This window comes from Protomyctophum parallelum (assembly GCF_964188405.1).
Source record: "Protomyctophum parallelum genome assembly, chromosome: 9".
NCBI lineage: Eukaryota > Metazoa > Chordata > Actinopteri > Myctophiformes > Myctophidae > Protomyctophum > Protomyctophum parallelum.
This window is the reverse complement of record NC_139706.1, coordinates 15,773,327-15,796,620: the sequence shown is the minus strand read 5'-3', so window position 1 is coordinate 15,796,620 and position 23,294 is coordinate 15,773,327. Positions and strand designations below refer to the sequence as shown.

Here is a 23,294-nt window from a genome sequence, read left to right as displayed (position 1 = left end):
TGGAGGCTATAAGTAGACCTGTCCTGCACTCATTCCCCCAGTCAAGCTGAGAAGATCACCACACCAGTGCTGTGTCTTGTTGTCTACCAACCTCCAGAACACCATCTCTCTCTCTCCTCTCCACCCAACTGTGTGCGTCCATGAAAGCAAACGTGAGTCAGAAAACTATGGAACCTCAAATGTTTGTTCATCACCTCATCATGGACTCACAGGCAGGCAGGCAGGCAGGCAGGCAGGCAGCATCGTTGCCACCAGTAATTACAATAGCGGTGTTAATTAGATCTACTAATGAGTTCACTAATGGATACTTGCACCAGATCACTCCGACGTGCGCACAGAGCAGGCTCAGACTGGTTAATTTCTTTCAGGGGAATATAATACAATTTATTTCAAGAGTATATGCGCAACACTAGCATAAAATAAAATAAGCCACACCTCTTTCCCCCCTCTCTTTCTCTCTCCCTGAGTCAGCCTCAAGTCTTTTGTCTCTCACCCAGCAATAAACTTCAAGGCAATTAGCAGAGATCTCTAGGACTCGATCCCCAAGCTGGAAAAAAAAGGTCATACTGTTAATGGTCACAGAAAGTTGCTGTCACTTTCATTTTGCAGTGCCTCTGATATTCAGCACATAACTCTAACTAAAAATGATGAGGTCTAATAAATGACTAACTTGATAGTGGGTACATCAACCCTTCCAAGAGCATAAGGTGCTCCCTTTAAAACCCATTCTGGACAGGAACCCCTTTTGGTGTTTTAAACACCAAGCTCATAGTACCGCACCGAGTGCCACGCCACGAGCTTGTAGGTCTGCTATTTTTGAGAAATCATGAAAACGTGGCGCAAATCTTGACTATATTTTCTTTCAGAGGGAAAGTTTTTTTAACCCAAAATCTTTGCAATCTGGTTAGAACTCATCATATTTGCAGATGGGGGGGGGGGGGGGGGGGGGGTCGGCGGCCAGTTATATGTATTTTTGGGGGATCCTTGACATGAAAATGTTTGAGAACCACTGACATAGAAATAGAAACATAGTTTTTTTTTCTTCCAGAAAACCGTCAGGATTTAGAAGACATTTGGTAAGACTTGTCCTCAGGTCTAAATGGGTTTAATAAAACAACGAAGTAATTGTATAACGATAAAGGGTGTGAAGCTGTGGAATAGATGTGATGATGAATTGAAAGACTGTGTAGCTAAGGATAAATTTAAGAAGGTATTCAAAAAAAGTATTAAATAGCTATACAGAGTAAAGGCTCAATTCCAGTGGCATTTGTTTCTTTTGGTTTTGTGCGAACATGTTACTACTGTGACTATTATTAGCATATTGTTTTGCTTGTGTTTTTTTTTTTTTGCTTGTTTTTCAGAAAAAAGAAAAAAAAAAGAAAACTTGAATGTTGCACTGTTCAGTAGAAATGTTGTTTGAGGACCTGTAAAAGAGATGTACATATATATTTTCATTTTTATTATTTTAATTTAATGGACAAAAGGGTAGACGCAATAAGCCTATAGGCTTCAGTCTATATCCTTTTTTTCCAGAATAAGAAAAAGAAAGAAACTGATGAACTAAGAATGTTTTGTATGGAAAGAAAAAACAAACTAATAATAATAAACTAAACCTACAGGTTCCTTCGTGTTCCCGGTGACATCGGTCAGAGAGGCATTATGAATACACAGTATTCAGTAAATATGCGTGGCACTCGTGGCACAAGGACAACATTACACAAGCTGACGTCTTTGATGTTCAAGGACCGTGGCAATTATTCAGACCATGACTGCAGCTGTGTACTGTAGTGACTCACTGAGTCACCTTCAGTGCGTCTCTGTGTGAGGTGAGATAGATAAAGATGCATGTTTATTCACTCTGTTCTTGGAGTCAGATTTAAAGCAGTCCTGTGATGTCCTCCCAAACCCTAAAATTAGCAGTGGTGTAAAGAAACTAGTGCAGCTTACTTAAGTACTGTACTTAAGTACAATTTTGAGGTATTTGTACTCGAGTGTTTCCAATACTTTTACTTCTACGCCAGTACTACTAGTACTAGCACTTCAATTTCCCTTCGGGATTAATAAAGTATATCTCATCTCATCTACATCTCGGACTTATTTCCACTGACACTGAACGGAACAATACTTTAAAGTACATCACAAATGCATAACATTACGTATATACTGTATACATTATACATAATACAACACAACAAGTACGTCCCTATCCATCCCGCTAAAGATGACCCTTTATAGGGGAACCTTTTCCAGTAGCCATTGTTTAGTCTTCTGTTTAAATGTCCGCCTGATGGAGGGGAAAGGACGTGGTTGGAATAACGTGTTCCTTGGGTTCCCCAATAGGCGGCCCGCGGGCCATTTGCAGCCCGCGGAGCGCCCCCCTTGTGGCCCCTTTTTTTTTGGGGGGGGGGGGGGGGGGGGGGGGTCAGATATAAATGGCATTCAATGGGGGTCAGTAGCCTATGCATGTCAAACTGGGCATCCTTTTCAAATGGGGTCTTGCCCTGAAAACCCTGCGGAAAACAAGGAGCAACTTGGACATGAAGGCATGAAGGCTGAAGCATGAGTTCAAGTCCGTTGCTCTGCCCATGTCCCCCATATATGGGGACTAGGTTGGCGGAGGGTGTGTAGAGCCCAGGATCACATTAGATAATTGACACAGGGGTGAAAAATGGGTTACAAAATCGTGGGATAAAAATCATATAAAAATGAATGAGCCTTTGCCCACTTTACTTTTAAAAGCAGGGGAGCACCACATCTGCAATACTGGCTCTGGTGAAATGGTTGTGTACTGTACCTCGTTTGCCTGCCTGAAACATGTTCTTAAAACTAGCATCTGGAGCAGACATAACCCTAACCCTAAGGGCCGATTCATATTACATACATATCGGTATATTACATACATATCGGTATTTTACCGCTGTTTCGGCGCTGTAGTGCCAAAATGATTTCGGCTCGTCAGAAATGTTCAGTAGCACCGAAGAGACGACTTTAGGACGGTACCCGCACCCCCCCCCCCCCCCCCGAACCTCAATTGACGTCACATTGTAGGCTCCGAACCGACTTTTATTCGGCTCTAAAATAGGAGTATGAATCGGCCCTAACGCTATTAAAAATCCCATCACCGCCCACGAGGGTGCTGTTGTTCTTCCTCGTGGTTGTCCTAATGATTTATTTATTTTTAATGTTTTTTCTGTGGCATTCGCCTTTATTTTATATTTTTGAGTTGTGCAACCACTCCTACAACCAGCAATGACCGTGTACCTGTGTGTAGTCATGAGCACGAGTATGTGACTTATTAATACCAGTAGGGGGCGCCAGTAACAGAGAGAGGGGTAGTGCTGTGCCTGCTAATGAGAGAGAGAGAGAGAGAGAGGGAGTGAGAGAGAGGGGGGGGGGGGGGGAATTGCAACACTCAGTTCACACGGGTGTGATTTTTTTATGGAGAGACAGACAGTAGGCTGACAGGAAATGGGGAGAGAGATGGGCTGTCGGGATCGGGAGTCGAACCCGCGGCACACTGCCAGACCGGATTACCAGCCAAGGTGCCTGGACCACGGCCCAGGCTGTCCTAATGATTTTGATTGCTTTTTTGATTGCTTTTTTGTTGCTTTTGATGCACTGAAAATTGGATATTGACAATAGATGTCTAAACCACGAGGAAATTGCAACTGGACAGATTGCGGAACAATTATTGTGCCCACGCCCCTTACGAGAGTCAGTCTACTTACTTATTAAAGCCGTCGGACTGCCACCCCAATAGCAGCTTTTCAGTGCCTTCTGCCAGCTCTATTCATATTTTTAATTAATTTTAATGCCAATAGAAAAATCCGTGACATACACACTACATTTCATTTTAACACAGTAATCCTATAGTATTATACCCAGTCCTGATGGTGGCGGTAACTTCACCATTATGCCGATTTTTTTCTCCAAATAGAGCGAATCTGGCAATGTCATTTCCGGTTTAATGTATCACAACATCCGCTAGCTTTCAAATTAAGCTCTAATCTGTCACAGTGCAAAGGCAGGAGATTTAGGACCCAAATGCAGACAGATAGGTGCAGGCAGAGGACTTCAATCCAAGGGTTTTTATTCCAAAACACGGTCAATACAAGGAACTTCAAATACCAGGAATACACTTACTAGGAGACAATCATAGACATAGACACACGGGGAGCAGGACAATCATGACATAAAGTGACGAACTAGCAAGGGAACTGAACGAACAGGGGAGTATAAATAGACACGGACTAACTAGGCACAGGTGAAACAAAACTCTAAATCAGGACAGGGGATTGGCTGGGGGACTAAGGCCCAATCCCAATTGCCTCCCTCAAGCCCTGAGCCCTGGACCCTCATTGACTTTAATGACGTCAGCTGTAAGTGCTTGAGGGTGAGAGGCTGCAAGGGCTCCAAATTGGGCTCCAAAGAAATGGGACAGCACTTTGAAGATGAGTCCGCCATTCATGACACTTTGCATCATTTTATAAAAAACTGTCCTTATTCACAGCCAGTGCCTACCTACATGCTTGGCCTATTTATACATGTCTATCACGTCTATTTTAGTATTTAAGCTGATCGTTTTATTATTAGTTTCATAAATACACTTTCCTGTGTGATATGGGTTGTAATATTATAATAATCTTCATTATACATTTAATTTCCATATTATTTTACTTTGCTCAATAGTCATTTCTCATCATGTTTCCCTTATTATTATTATTGTTATTAAATATATAGCCTTCCATTCCGTCTCCTTTTGAGAACAGTGAGAAAGCACTATTGTGTTTGTTGACATTCTAACCGCGATACATAACTAATTTTTATACTTAAATGATTGACGTTCGGAGGATCCCCCTCATTCCCCTGGTAACGCTATGAACTGTGGGTAATTTATTTGCTAAAGTCAGCCAAAGTCAGCATCGATGCTGACTTTGGCAAAGGGCACATAAAGGGGCGGGGCTGAGCCCTCACTGATTTACCGATTTCAAATGGGACATCCCTCAAGCCCTCGCAGACTTCACGTGAACGCGCAGCTAAGTCAGTGAGGGCTCATTGAGTCAGCAAGGGAGTGGATTGGGATTGGGCATAGAGTATTTAAAGGATAGAGACTGAACTGGCGCGAAGCTCCGCCCCCTCCGCTATTCATGTCAGTGGAAGTTGCTCAGTGGCATTTTGAAGCACCCGGAAGGCTGCCGGAAGTACCGTCTATTTCCGCATTTTTTCGCTGATTCAGCATTTGGGCACCAAATGTTGGTGCCCAAATGCGGAAGTGCAGCTGGGCTTTAACATTGAGCGCTCGGTTGCACGGGGTTTCCTCGTCAAGAATCCACGGGTCCGCCTGCAGTCCTTCCTCTTACCACTAGGGCCCAGCGCTTCAACATTGGAGTGCCTAGCTGGCCCCTTGGGATTGGGCCTAAGAGGACACAGGTGGAGAACAAAGACTGATAACAGTACAGGTTAGACAAGGCAGGTACAGGACTACAGGGGCAGACAGGAAGGCACAAAATAATACTACAAAATAAAGGTACACAAGTTAAGGTGAAACGCAAACTGGAACTAAGACACAAGGAAAACAATACTTCAAAATCACAGGAACACAACATAAAAGTAAAACAATAACTAAAACCAAGAACAGGGTACACAAGAAAACATAACACCTGTCACACAGACCGTGACATAACCAAGCCCCGAATATCGCATTTTACGCAGCTATGCACATAAAGACATGTGCGCATGCGTGATCGACCGCACACGCGAGGATTTCGGCCAGTTTTAGGTAGATTACATCGGCCGTTAGCCAAACTAGCCAAAAGTTGCTACATGATGCTACATTAAAGGAGAATTCCATACTAAAAGGCTTTCTTACCTTTCTTTGTAGTTGTTACAGTACGTCCCCATCAATGAGGTCCAGGTGTTATTTTGTGCAAAAGCTCCTTATTGGCTATTTCCCCTATACCATAAGCCCTAAATTAATTGCATTGAATTGAATGGGATGTATGGGGTGTTGTGCTATATTTCCATCGAAATAAGTAGTAAAGTGTGCCGCTTGGGTTATTATTTACATTATGAAGAGAGATATATACAAAAGAAATCTAATTTTGAGCGATGGAAATAAGCTAATTAGCACAACACCCCATGCATCCCATTCAATTCAATGCAATTCATTTAGGGCTTATGGTAGGGGAAATAGCCAATAAGGAGCTTTTGCACAAAATAACACCTGGACCTCTTTGATGGGGATGTAACAACTACAAAGAAAGGTAAGAAAGCCTTTTAGTATGGAATTCTCCTTTAACCCCCTGATTATAGAGAATAAAACAAACCCGTCAATTCTGTCAACAGAAGATTTTGATTTATTGCTTCAATCCATCAATTCCGTCAACGGTATAGGTCAAGGGTTAAGTAAAAAGAATCAGTACTTCTTCCACCACTGAAAATTGGATATTGAACCACGAGGAAGTTGCAACTGGACAGAATGCAGAGCAATTATTGTGCCCAAGCCCCTTACGGGAGTCAGACTACTTACTTATTAATGGGCTGTGCGAGGGAGGGAGGCTGATGATGGGTAGATGGATGTGTGCAGGCGAGGCCAGCGGTCACTGAGGGATTAGGACAGTTAGAAACAGTTTGTTTCGCTTTGTTTTCCCACACAGCATGACGGCTTCACACTATAGCACAATCTACACTCCTCTCTCACATGCAAATACCCAGGCACACGCACGCTCACACGCACACACACACACATACGCACTCGTATTCGATCCACAAAACATTTGATTGTGTGATACACTATATTTAAAACACTTTGACTGCCGCCTAGTGGCCATTGGAGGTATACAGCTAGCTTCTGCCGACGGAAATGAATGAATTACTAACTCATTTATACAACCGTTCCCCCGGGCCTCGCAGACTGAGAGAAGAAGTAACGAGCTAGTGTTAGCATTAGCTCACGAGTCACGATGTTCAAACGGTAATATGTCGATTGCGATGCGGCGAAAAATTCACAAATCAGGTCTCCGAACATCAGATGTTTGGTCAAAACCACGGACAGCGCTCGTAGTTTCAGAAAAAAAGGGAAGCGAGGGAAAATCCTATTTTAAATGGGACATTTCCTGGTACATGTATGCATATGCACGCACACACACACACACACACACACACACACACACACACACACACACACACACATACGCGCGCACACATGTACACCCTGCTGTTCTGCATTGTAGACAAGCTTGCAGGCAGAGAGGGCCTATAGTGCAAGTCCAACAATAAACACACAGCAGGCTATTACCATCGTAAAACACTAGCCAGACTCCCTCCTCTCCCACCATCCCCTATAGTCCCCGACAGCAGTGCTTTAGGACGGTGGCTGTCTAATATCACGGCCACATCTCTGCCATTCTGCCCTCATAGTGATGAGGAGAGGAGAGAGAGAGATAAGGAGAGCCTTATACTGTAACAACAGTATACTTCTGAAAGAATATATATTCAAAGATTTGTGCCGCATTTTCACGATTTTTCAAAAATAGCATAATTATTCTTAAAACAAATCATTAGAGGTTCGGCTGAAAACCTTCCCAAATATGGAGGTGACTGTTGTCATAGTAGTGATGTCATACAGTACATGAGTCCAGTACATAGACTGGTCACATGGAAGTCACAGCGTCTGGTTTAGTTACTCAACGTTTTCAGTTTTTCCTTCTTTTAGGGGTCTTGTTGGCAGTGAGCACACTGTTGGTTGTCATGGCTACCAGTTCCCACCTGATGTCGTGTGGGAGCTCTGATTGGTCCAGAGTGTACTGAATAACTGCTAGCTTACATAACGTCTTAAGACTAGGACTCAAGTCTAAGATGAACAGATCGTCAGAGGTGTAACATCCTTTGTATCCTCCATAGATAATGATACGATCTCCCACAATGCAACGGCACATACCACACAATGGACCTGGTCCTTTCCTCTTGGGCTCAACCTTCTTCCAGCAGAAGGTCTCTGGACTGAATATCCACAGATCATTTAGGTTATTGTTACCGTTCCAGCCACCAAATATGTACAGCTTTCCATTGTAGGTTAAGGCTGAATGATGACTGCGTGGTTCTGGTAGAAGTTGTGCAGAAGGTGTGCTCATCCAGGAGTTTGTCTCTGTGTCAAACACTCTAATGGTGTTGTAGTACACCCCCGAACCCCCAAATACAAACATCTGTGTCCCGATGATGGTAGCAGAGTGACGGGATGAAGCAGGGGGTGGAGTTCCTCTGGTGTTAGTTAATTAAAGACCAGACCATTGTGCTGGTGTCCAACTTGTACATGGCATTAGTGTATACAGTCAGCTTGGTTTCTCCTCCATGGATAAACATGACCTTCTCCAACACACAGGCTGAGTGTCCTCTCCTCTGGAACAGTGCCAGAAACCCTGGGTTGGAACCATCTGTGGACGTCGACATCAAATGCATAAAGCACATTGTAGTACTCCCCTCTCCAGTATCCTCCCCAGATGTAGACTGTATCTTCAACCAACACAGCTGTGTGGCCCCAGCGCTCGGATGGAACCTCAAGGTCACCGTCTCCTCTTCCAGGTTCCACTGGAGGTAACTTCTTCCAGCATAAAGACACTGTGTTAAAGACATGGACATCCATCTGTTCCATCATGTTGTTGAAGGTCCCTCCAACACAGCAGCCTCCAAAGGAATACAGTTTGTTCCTGAGAGGATCGCTTTGGTCCTCCTGTTTTGGAAACGGTCCAAGACAACATCGCCTTGTTTGTTTGTTTGTCTGTCTGTCTGTCTGTCTGTCTGTCTGTCTGTCTGTCTGTCTGTCTGTCTGTCTGTCTGTCTGTCTGTCTTCGTGTACTCTCTCTTCTCTCTCAATGTCTACAGTCATTTTCAACACGGTGCATCATCTTGTATATCTTCTGGTGTGAAATCACATGCGACACAAACAGTTGCCGTTCACTCCTTAACAACGCCAATTTCTGCAGCTGTTCTTCATCTGCACCCTTTGACTCTCTTTAAAACCCTGTTCATTCACACTTGGTGTAACCTGTTGGTATATTCCAGTTTAAAACCCTGTTCATTCACACTTAGTGTAAACTGTTGGTATATTCTAGTTTAAAACCCTGTTCATTCACACTTAGTGTAAACTGTTGGTATATTCCAGTTTAAAACCCTGTTCATTCACACTTAGTGTAAACTGTTAGTATATTCCAGTTTAAAACCCTGTTCATTCACACTTAGTGTAAACTGTTGGTATATTCCAGTTTAAAATCCTGTTCATTCACACTTAGTGTAAACTGTTGGTATATTCCAGTTTAAAACCCTTTTCATTCACACTTAGTGTAAACTGTTGGTATATTCCAGTTTAAAACCCTGTTCATTCACACTTAGTGTAAACTGTTGGTATATTACAGTTTAAAACCCTGTTCATTCACACTTAGTGTAAACTGTTGGTATATTCCAGTTTAAAACCCTGTTCATTCACACTTAGTGTAAACTGTTAGTATATTCCAGTTTAAAACCCTGTTCATTCACACTTAGTGTAAACTGTTGGTATATTCCAGTTTAAACCCTGTTCATTCACACTTAGTGTAAACTGTTGGTATATTCCAGTTTAAAACCCTGTTCATTCACACTTAGTGTAAACTGTTGGTATATTCCAGTTTAAACCCTGTTCATTCACACTTAGTGTAAACTGTTAGTATATTCCAGTTTAAAACCTGTTCATTCACACTTAGTGTAAACTGTTGGTATATTCCAGTTTAAAAGGACAGCTAAAAGATGTGAAGTTCCATATTGGAGATGACCCGATACCAACCGTGTCTGAGCGACCTGTCAAAAGCCTGGGCAGATGGTACAATGCAAGCCTCAAGGATAAAGATCAAGTGCAGCAATTAAGGCAGGACATCGCCAATGGTCTAGAGAACATCAACAAGACCCTACTGCCTGGGAAGCTCAAACTTTGGTGTCTACAGTTTGGCCTTCTCCCCCGGGTAATGTGGCCACTCACCGTCTATGAGGTCCCAGTAACAACTGTGGAGAAGATGGAGCGAACCATTACTTCATACGTGAAGAAATGGCTAGGTTTCCCACGATGTCTAAGCAACATCGCCCTCTACGGCAAAGGGGTCCTTGAACTACCTCTCACAAGTCTGACGGAGGAGTACAAGTGCTCTAAAGTAAGACTTCAGATGACATTGAAAGACTCCAAAGACCAAACCATCAGCAAGGCTGCACCCCCCCCTACTAACGGGACGGAAATGGACTCCATCCAATGCTGTGCAGCAAGCTACATCAGCCCTGAGACACCAAGACATTGTGGGAAATATCCAGCATGGAAGAGGAGGCTTTGGCCTGGCAGCAAGCAAACCAACTTGGCATAAGGCAAAAGGAAAGACCCTTGCTGGGCTATAAGAACATGACCCCCCCCCCCCCCCCGCACACGCACACACACACACACATCTGAGAACTCCATTCAAACCCCTCAAACATGAGGGCATATGAGGTATGCGGTCAGCTGTATGGCTGGCTCAGGGAAGAGGACGCCCCCTGCCTTGCATAGTCCCGTGGGAGGCAAATCTCAATGATTGGGCATGGGACACAAGCTAAGGCTTGATCACCCTTTAGCTGGCCACCTTTGATGAGGGTGTATAGTGTTGGAAGGCCGAAACACCCGCTGATTCAACTACTACTGAGGATGTGTCCCAAAATTGACATCATACCCTAGTTAAGAAATACACCTCCTAATGCCACTCTTAACATCAAGGCAATCTCATGTGAGCCCACACCATCTATTGGCACAATGGACAGTCTTAACATCACGTCCCGTGTTTTAGGATTCTGTGGTGTTCCGTTGTAAACGCTTGAATGCTGTCTCCGTATTCGAATACTAAAATTCTAATAAGTCTGAATTGTGTCTGTGTCTCATTATGTTGTTTAAACTGTGTGCTATAAAGTGCTCTTCAAAAGAGACTATAACAATAAGACAGACCTTGTCTGTCTGTCTTTCTGTCTGTCTGCCTGCCTGTCTGCCTGTCTGCCTGCCTGCCTGCCTGCCTGCCTGCCTGTCTGTCTGTCTTGCGACAGTTCTGTTCAAACACCTTCCCACCGCAGTCTGAAGCCTCACATTGAAAAACATTACCACACCATCCACTATACGGGGCAGCCATGGGGCTGTCACTTTGTAGACGGTTTAATGCTAGAAGGCTTTTCCACCTCAAATGGACAGACAAAACCTCTGTGTGTGTGTGTGTGGGAGGGAACGGGGCCGTTACAGGTTTCTGGCTCCGACCTTGTAAATATTTTAAAAGTCTGACTGTATATCTCTCACCTGCCTCATGCGTGGGGGTTTGCCGAGGTATAATCTCATTTCAGGGGTCTCTGTTGCAGCCTGACTCAATAAAAAGTAGGTCTATTAAGCATCACCGCAGCCCGCTCCCAGGAAGAACGTCTCCCCTGTCGACAGTGTGTTGACAGAAATATGCATATTATCTTCTTATTATCTTCTCCACATGATGCAGTGCTGGCTGCTACCAAAGACACTCTCTCTCTCTCTCTCTCAGGCACGACAATGCTTTTTATTGAACAATATGGAATATTTTTTATAACTTTTTCATTGAATTTTTAGGTTAACTAGAAAGGTATAAATTATAAGCACAATGCAATAAAACGGACAAGAAAATCAAAAAGCACATAAACAAAACAAAACAAACAAACAAAAGAAAATGGCGAGCAGCACATACACAATACAGTCAGTTATTCATTAGGGAAAAATATAAATACAAATATATACACACATACAAACACAACACACATGGGCAAGAGTACAGCTGGGGCTCTCCAATCCAATGAATCACTTCCTTCATAAATCACAGTAGATACATCCCTGGGCAAGTAATCTATCAGCGGCTGCCATATCTTCATAAAGTTATTTTCTCTCTCTTTTAATTTGGCACTGAGCCTTTCCATTGGAAGTAGCCTACTCTGTAGATTTCTCTATGCCACTGAGTCACTGACGGAGGTTTTTCGTGAATCCAATTTGGGGCGGGAACCCCTTTTGGTGTTAGCATTATGTTATGCTTGAGCTATTGAAAAATAGCAGATCTACAAGCTCATAGGTGGCGCGCTACAAGCTTGTAGGTCTGCTATTTTTTTTTTTTATCGAAGAACGACTGACATGGAAACATAGCTTTTTCAGAGGATGTAGAAGACATTTTTAGAATCTGATCTCAGGTCAAAATGGGTTAAGTATAGCTTAGCCCTTCTAGGATCTAGCACCCCAAAGGTTGAGCACTTATAAGTCTGAACTGTTTATGTAACGTCGCGCCCATTGCTGCGCGTGAAGGACGAGCGTGTCATGTGAACCATGGCTACTATTAAAACACAATCTGTACATCCGACGTCTGGGAACATCATAAGGATTCGAACCGAGCTGTACATCCGACGTCTGTGGACGTCTTAAGTCATCCTCTGATACGGGGCGAGATAAGAATATTCAGAATTTTTCCTTTTTTTTTTTTGGCCCGTTCGCCGTTCGCCGTTCGGCTGCCGTATGCTACGCTCTAGGCTCATATTAGCTTACCGTTGACTTACATGTTAGCGCGGCGGAAAGAATGACTCGTATCTCCTAATCCAGGGCGCTCTCCGTGGTTATGAATGGATCGATATGCTGGCGCTTCATTTCTGCTCCTCATCCGTCTCTCCCGCAAAATATGAACGCTTTTTGAATCATATACTGTATCGTATAAATTAAAATGATCGCAATGTAAAGTCAACTTTTTTAGTAGATTGTTTCCAGGTCATGGCTTTCTGGCACTTCTGGCACTGATAGTGTTTTAAAGGATCAGCAGTATCCATATTGCATTGCAAGTTCCTTTCTTTTTTTTTCTCTCTCTTATTTGCAGTTGGCAAAGAAAAACAATACGAATCCATACCTTTTAAAATTTTTATTTGTAACTCTGAGAGTATACAATTGAGTACCGCAGACGAAAAACTGTCAAAATGTCATTCTGACCCCTCCACGAAAAGGCCTCGTTGTCCTGACCCCTTATCTATCATTCATACATTATGGATCAATAGTGTGGACTGTTTTTTTGGGCTGGGCAGTCCTTTCACAAGGAGAGGGGGGGGGGGGTGCAGGTGGGTGGTCATATAGGACGGTGAGGGACTGGATCAGGTGGGTGGTGCTACGGTAAAATGCAGGTATACTTAATGAACTGGTGGGCGTATCTACATAAAAACTTTAAAACTTTAGCAAGTACCGTACACTTTTTTCTTAATGTTTTTTTTTTTTCTTTCTTTTTTGCGGCTTTCACCTTTATTTTATATTTTGTACAGAGGGACAGACAGTAGGCTTACAGGAAATGGGGAGATAGAGATGGGGGGAAGACATGCAGTAAAGGCCGTCGGGATCGGGAGTCGAACCCGCGGCCAGACTGTATTACCAGCCAAGGTGCCTGGACCGCTGAGCCACGGCCCAGGCCACCATACACTCTTATGACAAAGTTCTTCCTGGTTAACGGTAGGCCTATAAATACTGCATTTATATAGCGCTTTTTATCCAAATGCTTCACATACTGTAGACTGTGCATTACGCATTCACTCATTCACACACCGATGGCGGAGGAAACCATGCACGGCACCAACCTGCACATCGGGTGCAATTAGGTGGTTCAGCGTCTCGCACAAGGACACTTCAATCCCGGAGCCCGGGATTGAACATGGAACTGGCCTAGCAGCCACTCAACCACTGTTGTTCTTGGCAGCAAATTTAGTTTTTAGTTTTAGTCATATACTCTCTTGAATGGTTTTCATTTAGTTTTAGTCACATTTTAGTCACCTGGAATGTCTTAGTGTTAGTCTAGTTTTATAGTCGACTAAATAGCATACGATTTTAGTCGACTAAATCTACAGTTGATTTAGTTGAACAAAATGTATTTCGGTGGGCCTTGATGCCGCCGTAATGACTTTCACTTGCTGACAATAGCCTATCTACAAGCCCACAACGCCTCGCTATGAGCTTGTAGGTCTGCTATTTTAGAAAAATCTTTTTTTACGTTTTTAACTCAAATCTTTGCTTCAGGGGGTGGGTCCCTGGAACAACATATTTTGAGATGGGGGGGGGGGGGGGGGGGGGGGGGGGGGGGGGGGGGTCAGAGGCCAATTACATATAATTCGTGGGGGTCCTTGACATGAAAAGGTTTGAGAACGACTGTTAGAAACATGCAGGTTTTTCTGAAAACCGTCAGGACTTTTAGAAGACATTTTGTAGAATCGTCCTCGCAGGTCCAAATGCGTGTTATAATCTCTAAGACGTTCTCTCTCTCCACCTCCAGGCGCCATCGAGGCCTGCCTGGGTCACATGCTGAAGAGGCGAGCGGCCGGCTTCCTGCGCAGCGACAAGATCGCCGCCCTCTTCACCAAGGTCGGCAAGGTCAACGCCACGGCGGCGGAAGTGTGTCGCAAAGTCCAGGAGCAGCTTCAACAGCAGGCCGAGCTCACCAGGTCGGTGAACTAGAGTTATATATTATATAGTTTTAGTCTTAGGGCCGATTCATACTCCTATTTTAGAGTTGAATAAAAGCTCTGTAGAGCCTACAATGTGACGTCATTTGAGGTTCGGGGGGGGGGGGGGGGGGGGGGGGGGTACCGTCCTTTAGTCGACTAAATCTACGGTTGATTTAGTCGACTAAAATGTATTTTGGCGGTGCCTTGATGCCGTCATAATGACTGTTTTTTGCTGAAAATAGCAGATCTACAAGCCCACAACGCGTCACGTTGTAAGATCTTGTAAGACTTGCTATTTTCAGCATGCAACTAATTGTAAAATGACTTATACTGGATCTCTCGTCCACTAGTCCCTTCTTAACATTTTAGTCTAGTTTTTATTTGTTGACCAAATTGTCAGTATATTTAGTTTTAGTCATCATGGCATAGTTTTCATTTAGTTTCCATTCAGTTTTGCTTGGTGGAAAAAGGTAGTCGACGAAAATCTTTCGTCGTAGTTTTAGTCGACGAAAACAACACTGTTTCCATGCCATATATACTGTATACCGGAAGGCAGCATTCAGGCACCCCCATTCGACTGTTTCAGTGCACAGAATATGCGAAATCAAGCGTCATCAGGACCATGCAATGGGCCCCAGTATGGACATTTTCCACATACTCACTGTGTCAGTATGTCATTATCAACTATTGTGACGGTGGTGATAATGGTATATTTGTGTCACTGACGTCAATGACGGAGGCGCGCCGCGTCTGGGTGGCCTTGAGCCACTTGAGGCAACGCCGTGCCGAGCATTGTGAAGGCCACCAGAACCTGACTCAGCGACCATGACACCATAGTGTCATGGTCTACAGACCATGTTTCCCTGTCAGCCACTCCCACATTCCATTCCTTCTCTCAGTCCTTGTCTCACACCTGCTCACACTCCCTCATCAGCCCAACAGTGCCATGCCCTTTTCACACCTGAGAACATTTCCCCAATCAACCCACCTCCTATAAAGACTATGGACTCATTGCACACACAAACTGTGGGAACATAAACCTTTTGTCCGGTGTTCAACCTTGATGTTCCCTGATGTTTCCTGTGATTCTCCTGTACCTGGAAGTTCTTGTTCTGTAAGGTTTTTGCATTTTTTGGACTTATGTGTTTTGCCTTGTTTTGCCTTTTTGGATTTTTACTTTGTACTTTTGAAAAGTTTGGCCTTTGGCTTCCCTGAGTTTGCGTGTGTTGTAAGCTAAGCTGCTTTCTGCAATAAATAATCATCTAATTTGAACTTCATGCTCTCTGCCTCTGCATTTGGGTTCAGTCCTTCTGCCACCGTGACAGAATAGTGTATATTAGTAGCTCCTAGTTTCCATGCGCCGACAATAGAGTTGGAAACTAGAAAAAGTGCCCTTCCGGGCACAGGTCTCCACCAGGTTATCCACAGATCCGTGCAGTTAGAGGTAAAAACACTTTTCGGCCAGTTATAGCGCCACCTTGAGGCTGAGTTGAAATTGTTCATGTGGCATTTCGTCCTCGGCCTAGTGGGAATGTGGGTGCACAATTTCACGGAAATCACGCGATGTGTTCATGATTTGCAGCATTTTGTTTGAAACTGAGCACTCCTGTGAACTTTGGAAGCCAATCTTAACCAATCAGGATGGAGTCTGATAAATCTGAAAGACCCGTTTCGTTGAATGGCTCTAGAGAGACTGTGTACCAATTTGCGTGATGTTTGGACAAAATCTGTAGGTGTACTGTGCAAAAACGTGTTTTGCACAAAGCGGCCTCCTGGTGGCGCTATAACAGGCCGTTCTGGAAAGTTTGGGGCAGAGGTTCATGGTTGGCATCCAGGGAGTGTGTGTGCAAAATATGGCATTGAAAAACTTGTTTTGCACAAAGCGGCCTCCTGGTGGCGCTATAACAGGCCGTTCTGGAAAGTTTGGGGCAGAGGTTCATGGTTGGCATCCAGGGAGTGTGTGTGCAAAATATGGCATCGACCGGGTTAACGGTGGCCGAGATTAGCTGTTCACGGACACACACACGGACACACACACGGACACACACGCGGACGGACGGAGTGCAAAACATACTCTCCCCACATGCCTTCGGCCTGGTGGAGACAATGACACGTGGTGACACCACAATGTCTAGTATGCCCAGTATGGCCATATTGGCCGTATTCCAACATCCTGATAACGGTTGATTTCGTCTATTTAATACGGTGATAACGGGTGAATCGGCTGATTCAGGAGAATTGCTTTTTTTCTCTCAGAATGCCGCACTGTCTGAGTTGCTCCAGTGCCTCCTGTCCATGTGGGTCCCTGGCATATCTTTTCAAATGGGGGGGGGGGGGTCCGCGGCCTAATAGGTGTCAATTTGGGGGTCCTTGACGTGAAAAGGTTTGAGAACCACGTGGTCTACCATTCAATGGACGCCGGTGACATGAAGGAGACAGTACATCCGCCACTTCACCCCAGAAGCTACAAAACGACCAAGTGTTGTTTTACCCATTTAGGCCTGAAGTTTTCTGAAATACCTCATGTTTCTGTACCAGTGGTGCTCAATATTTCATTTCAAGGACCCCAAAAAATATATGTAATTGGCCACCGACCCCCATCTGAAAATATGTTGTTCCAGGGACCCCCCCAGAAGCAAAGATTTGAGTTAAAAAACGTTCGCTCAAAGATTTGCGCCGCATTTTCACGATTTTTCAAAAATAGCAGATCTACAAGCAAAATTAAGCAATATTACACGAGAGGGTGTTGTTTAACGTGGTTATTGCCACGACAGTGATGCGGTCAGGAACGAGACGAAGTCGAGTTCCGCAAGCATCACTGAAGTGGCAATAATCACGTTAAACAACACCCTCGAGTGTAATATTGCTATTCTACAACGGTTACCCTTAAAACAAAGAGAATCGCTGAAAAAATATATTTTTTTAATGACAGATGTAGTCACTACGACCACAAATGTCCAAAGAAACTAGCTAGCCTAGCCACCGAGTTTGCTAGCGCTCTGGGAGAACAGAGCAGCTGAATTCTTTGTTTTGATTAGGTGGTGGTGTGTGCTGGTTAAACCACCGGCTAGAAGGCTGTTTCAACCAATCAGATTGCTTCCTCTTAACGACCTGTTGTAGAATAGCAGATCTACAATAGCTAAAGTATAACATAATGCTTTAAAACACCAAAAGGGGTTCCCGCTCCACCAAAAGGGGTTAACCATTTGGCCCCTGCCAGTTTTTGAACCCAAGTCTTTTATATTGTCCTTTATGTTCTTGCTCGTCAGACGTATACGTACGCTTCGTGACGTCGACGAGCGACGTACGTACGCTCCGTGACGTCAGCGCGCGCGCCGCTGCATGGCACGTCAGCCACAACGACTCGCGGTGACAGATTGACACCCTGCGTCAAGTGTGAACCTGCAGCAACATACAGTATAGCACACATAAAGCAGAACATCAGAGGCAGCTGTGTGAGTGACAGACACTTTTACGACCATTCTCGTCCACTTGTGATTTATATTTTTTCAGCCAACTTGTGATTTCGATGTCGCCCGCATGCTGCTGATAAGTACAGTTCAGTTACAGTAGGACAAAATGCAGTAAAGCAGGAGGTTGATGCATCAAGATGATACAGAGTGAAATATGATCATGTTGTCGCCGGCAGTCACAACGTGTGTGTGTGTGTGTGTGTGTGTGTGCGTGCGCGTGTGTGTGTGTGTGTGCGTGTGATATGATTAACTGCTTTGTCTGCAGGCACTTAGCTGCAAACTTGTTTGCAAGTCCATTAGGTGTCCATTAACCCAAGCCACATGGCTACCATGGACAACTCCAGGGCTAAAGCACACACACACACACACACACACACACACACACACACACACACACACACACACACACACACACACACACACACACACACACACACACACACACACACACACACACACACACACACAAGCGCGTGTGTGCATGCGTCTATATGTCTGTCTATGTGTCTGCCTGTGCGTGTGTATGTGCATCTATCTACATTATCTATTCATACATAATGTACATACAGTGGTGGGGAAAAGTGCTCAAATGTTTTACTAGTAAAAGTACAGATATTCTATACCTGAAAGTTACTTATATAAAAGTAAACGTTAAGAAAGTACAGAGTACAAGTAAAACGTACAAAATGCTTTTCAAAATGCCTACAAAGAAATGAAGAAATGAAGTGGCTTAATTTCAGGTGATACAAAAATAGAAATACCATACGTTAATACAAATTTAAATACCCCCAATAATGGAGGAACATGCATAAAGATGAAAGGCGCCTCTTATCATAATATATCATCTCATTCCGGTCCAAACACACTTTTGCGTCCTCACTTTTTGTCTTCAAACTAAAAAATGGCCATTCATTTTCAATGGCATTTAACCCATTTAGACGATTCAAAAAAATACTTTCTAAATCCTGACAGTTTTCTGAAAAACCCCATGTTTCTACAGTATGTCAGTCGTTCTCAAACATTTTCATGTCAAGGACCCCCAAAATTATATGTAATTGGCCGCCAACCCCCATCTGAAAATATGTTGTTCCAGGGACTCCCCAGAAGCAACGATTTGACACGATAAAAACATGACTCTGTAACAATATTCAAAGATTTGATGCACATTTTCACAAATTTTCAAAAATAGCAGACCTACAAGCTCGTAGCTATGAGCTTGTAGATTTGCTATTTTTCAATAGCTAAAGTATAGCATATTGCTTAAAACATATTTATATCAGTTATGAATTATGATCAGGGCAACAGGTTTGTGTTCCATTGGTATTCGTTGTAGAGTAATACATAGACAAGTTAAATTGCTCATATAGATCATCAGACAGTGTCAGCCCCAGAGACCCCTCCTGTGACAGCTTGCTTGACATGACTCATGTCATGTTAACTATAGCTTCCTTACAACAAATAAAATAAATTAGGCAGTGCATGTCAATTTATTACTCATTGGAGATGAGAACCTGGCATAATATTTGTAGGAAAGTGAAGGCAAAAGTAAGTATTAATTAATTAATACTTACTAACGCGCGCTAACGCACATTGTTCCCCCCGACATCTCGCACAGGGCCTCGCATTTCTCCCAGACGGCTCTGCCTGTGAGGTTAGGGTTAGGGTTAGGGTTTTGGGTCGTGTGTCGGACCAATGCCTGTCGGACTTTTAGTATACGTCGGACCAAACACATGCACGCCACACGCCGTGGTGTGGTGGTGGTGCAACACTACTAACATTAGCACGCACGCACGCGCACGCACGCGCACGCACGCACGCGCACACAGACACACGGAATCTCCTCTGTAGATGCATTATGTGATCTCTGGATGAGGTCAGTTTCCTCATACTGGGATGTCTCCACTGGTTGTTTGTGTGTGTGGGGGATGTGATCAATCTCGTTGTGTTTTATTTCCCCAGAGAGAGAGAGAACGCATACAGTCCCCCCACCCAGAACTCATGCATGCTTTGGCACTTGTCTTGTATTGTATGTATCCTACTGTACGTGTGTACCGCCGCAACACCCCATATAAGCCATTTATACCTTATTATATCATGCAAAACATAGTCTCCACCGGCCGAAGGTTGGTCCGTCCGTCCGTCTGTTACCAGCTAATCTCCGGCACCATTAACCTGGTCGAGGCCAACACACACACACACACACACACACACGCACGTGCACGCACACGCACACACACACACACACACACACACACACACACACAACGGTTATAGCGCCAGCTTTTCTGCTTTTTTTCTCCCGTCTATACTGCACCGATCTGCGTGAAACGTTGCACGCACACTCCCTAGAGGCCAAGGACAAATCTTTGACCTGTATTTTTCACATCTGCCTTTTATAGCGCCACCAGGAGGCCAACTTTTGCAAAACAATTTTTTTGATATTACTCCTCCAGATTCTGTACAAAACCCCCGCAAATCGTTACACAGTATCTCTATAGCCATGTGCTCAAGACAGATCTGTCCGATATTTCATATTCCATCCTAATTGGCTAACATTGGCTTTCACAATTTGCAGGATTGGCCCATTTTGAACAAAAAGTCTCAAATCATGAACGTAGCGTGAAATCTTTCACACACTTTCCTAATAGGCTGAGGAATATATCCCACCCTTTTCACATTGGCCTGTTATAGCATCACCAACAGGTGGATTTTTGCAAAACACATTTTTGGAAATGATACGTAGTCTGCAGAGTTAGTTCAGTCAGACATACTCGAGGGAGTTCATGCCGTGCTCAAAGGCGCATAATATACTCAAGGGGTTGTAATGTGATGTTTGCTCCCACCGCCACCCCAGCACCACCGGTGGGCTCTGTTATGTATGCTCCCCATGGGGGGGGGTTATAGACCGATTCCGTAGCTGGTCTCATGGTCGCAGCCTACGTATTTCCTGTAGGCGGACTCGACGTAGCTGCGGGGATAAAACCCTCACCAGGCGCACCTCTTCCACTACAGTGAACGGCAGAGTGACTGATGTTAGTTTGCCTCAAACTTTACTCCTTTACCTGCTTTTTTACTAACACTAACATTACAAAGATGCCCAGAACATCGAGATGAACCTGTGTAGTTTATGGCTGCTCCAACAGTAGTGACAACATAAAAAATTAAATAAAACGGAATGTCTAATATCCACCGCGGTGGCTGAGACCAGAGCCATTGAGTAATGGTTGAGACGAAGCAGTGAAAGATACATAACGCCAGTGTACTTTATACCTCATACTTTAAATGCTTAGTATGAGGTATAAAATACAGCAGCCTTGTGTTCATAAAACAGAAAGATTTGGGTATTGGGTAAGACTGGCGATATGTATCTTTCCCTGCTTCGTCTCAACCATTACTCAATGGCTCTGGTCTCAGCCACCGCGGTGAATATTAGACATTCCGTTTTATTTTATTTTTTATGTTGCCACTACTGTTGGAGCAGCCATAAACTACACAGGTTCATCTCGATGTTCTGGGCATCTTTGTAATGTTAGTGTTAGTAAAAAAGCAGATAAAGGAGTAAAGTTTGAGGCAAACTAACATCAGTCACTCTGCCGTTCACTGTAGTGGAAGAGGTGCGCCTGGTGAGGGTTTTATCCCCGCAGCTACGTCGAGTCCGCCTACAGGAAATACGTAGGCTGCGACCATGAAACCGCTATGGAATCGGTCTATTGTATATCTATCTCCCTGCTCCTAATGTTTTACGATGGTGTTTAATCGCGCCGAGCAGGGAGAAAATGCAGCAGAGCCGAACGCCAAGTCAAATATCATATGCACACTTGTATTCTCATTCTATAATACATATTGGTTAAATCTATTCATGAGTTGTCTGACTGAACTAAATGCTTCAAATCATCCAATTGACATCAACGGCGTGAGAAGAAATGTCACCCTTTTCACATTGGCCTATTATAGCGCCACCAGGAGGCCACAACCTGACCTGGCCTGGTGGAGACCTGTCCTATTATAGCGCCACCAGGAGGCCACAACCTGACCTGGCCTGGTGGAGACCTGTGCCCTGCAAGGGGCACTTTTTCTAGTTGTTTTTTCTTTTTTCTCTTTTCTATCTTTTTCCTCTTCCACAAAATGAGTGTGCTCATGATTGCAACATCTAGTCAACCCCAATTAGAATTGCATGTCAAAGTACACCTCCAAAAGCACTTCTGCCACAAATACACAACATGCACACTCACAGTATGCTGTATCTATGTCATATTAGAAACGCTATATTTCCCATCCCGTCATAGAAATGCTGTTTCCCCCCCTCAAGGTCCTGATGGCTGCAACAACCTGCACAACTTTCACAGTCCTGGTCAGGCGACCTAGCCTGGCTGACTGGTTGTTGTCTATAGCCATGCCACCCCAACATTTAGCTGCTTTTACCTGTATGAGTGAGTGACATATAAATAAATAAATAAATAAACATCTTGAATAGCATTACACACACACACACACACACACACACACACACACACACGCACACACACACACACACACACACACACACACACACACACACACACACACACACACACACACACACACACACACACACACGCACACACACACACCCAGGGCTTCATTGCTCATTTACTCCAGTTGCCGTAGCAACCTCGTTACACTATTGTTGCTGAGAGGAGAGAGGGAGAGAAACAGAGAGAGAGATACAGTAGCACATTGTTTCTGTAGGGCAGAAAACGTGTATCTCCATATTCCAACTTGTAGGTTGTTTTTCTTAACTCAATGCCCTGGTAGTTTGTTGTGCGAAGTGTGTTGCACAGGAAGCAGCGAAAATAGCCAATCTATGATGGTGCGAGGTGTCGTGAGCTTGTAGATCTGTTATCTTTGCTTGGTTTAAGTCAGGGGTCTGCAACAGGCGGCTCTAGAGCTATACTGTACTATCATCAATTTTGAACAAGATCTTGTGACTAAATAATAACTACATTGGATCCTTTTACCCCCCATTTCCTTTTTTTTGCACGGTATAGCAAGCATTTGCCTGACCAGCAATGATATGGTGTACTAGAGATCACGGTTATTTTTGGCAGCAGATTTCCATTTTAGTTTTAGTCTCTTGAATAGTTTTCATTTAGTTTTAGTCACATTTTAGTCACCTGGAATGTCTTAGTGTCAGTCTAGTTTTAGTCGACTAAATATCATACGATTTTAGTCGACTAAATCTACAGTTGATTTAGTCGACTAAAATGTATTTTGGCGGGCCTTGATGCCGTCGTAATGGCTGTTTTTTTTCACTTGCTGAAAATAGCCGATCTACAAGCT

At 44.0% G+C, this 23,294-nt stretch overlaps 1 protein-coding gene across 1 annotated transcript in view; it reads left to right on the top strand.

Annotated features, from left to right (window-relative positions):
• Nucleotides 1-23,294, top strand: part of sgsm2 (small G protein signaling modulator 2) — a gene marked incomplete at its 3' end in the record, with an annotated part of 116,221 nt that overhangs the window by 46,423 nt on the left and 46,504 nt on the right. Inside the window, exon 3 of the mRNA XM_083773537.1 lies at nt 14,331-14,499. Within this exon, the coding sequence (XP_083629663.1) occupies nt 14,331-14,499 (169 nt within the window). The remainder of the gene's footprint in view (nt 1-14,330; nt 14,500-23,294) is intronic.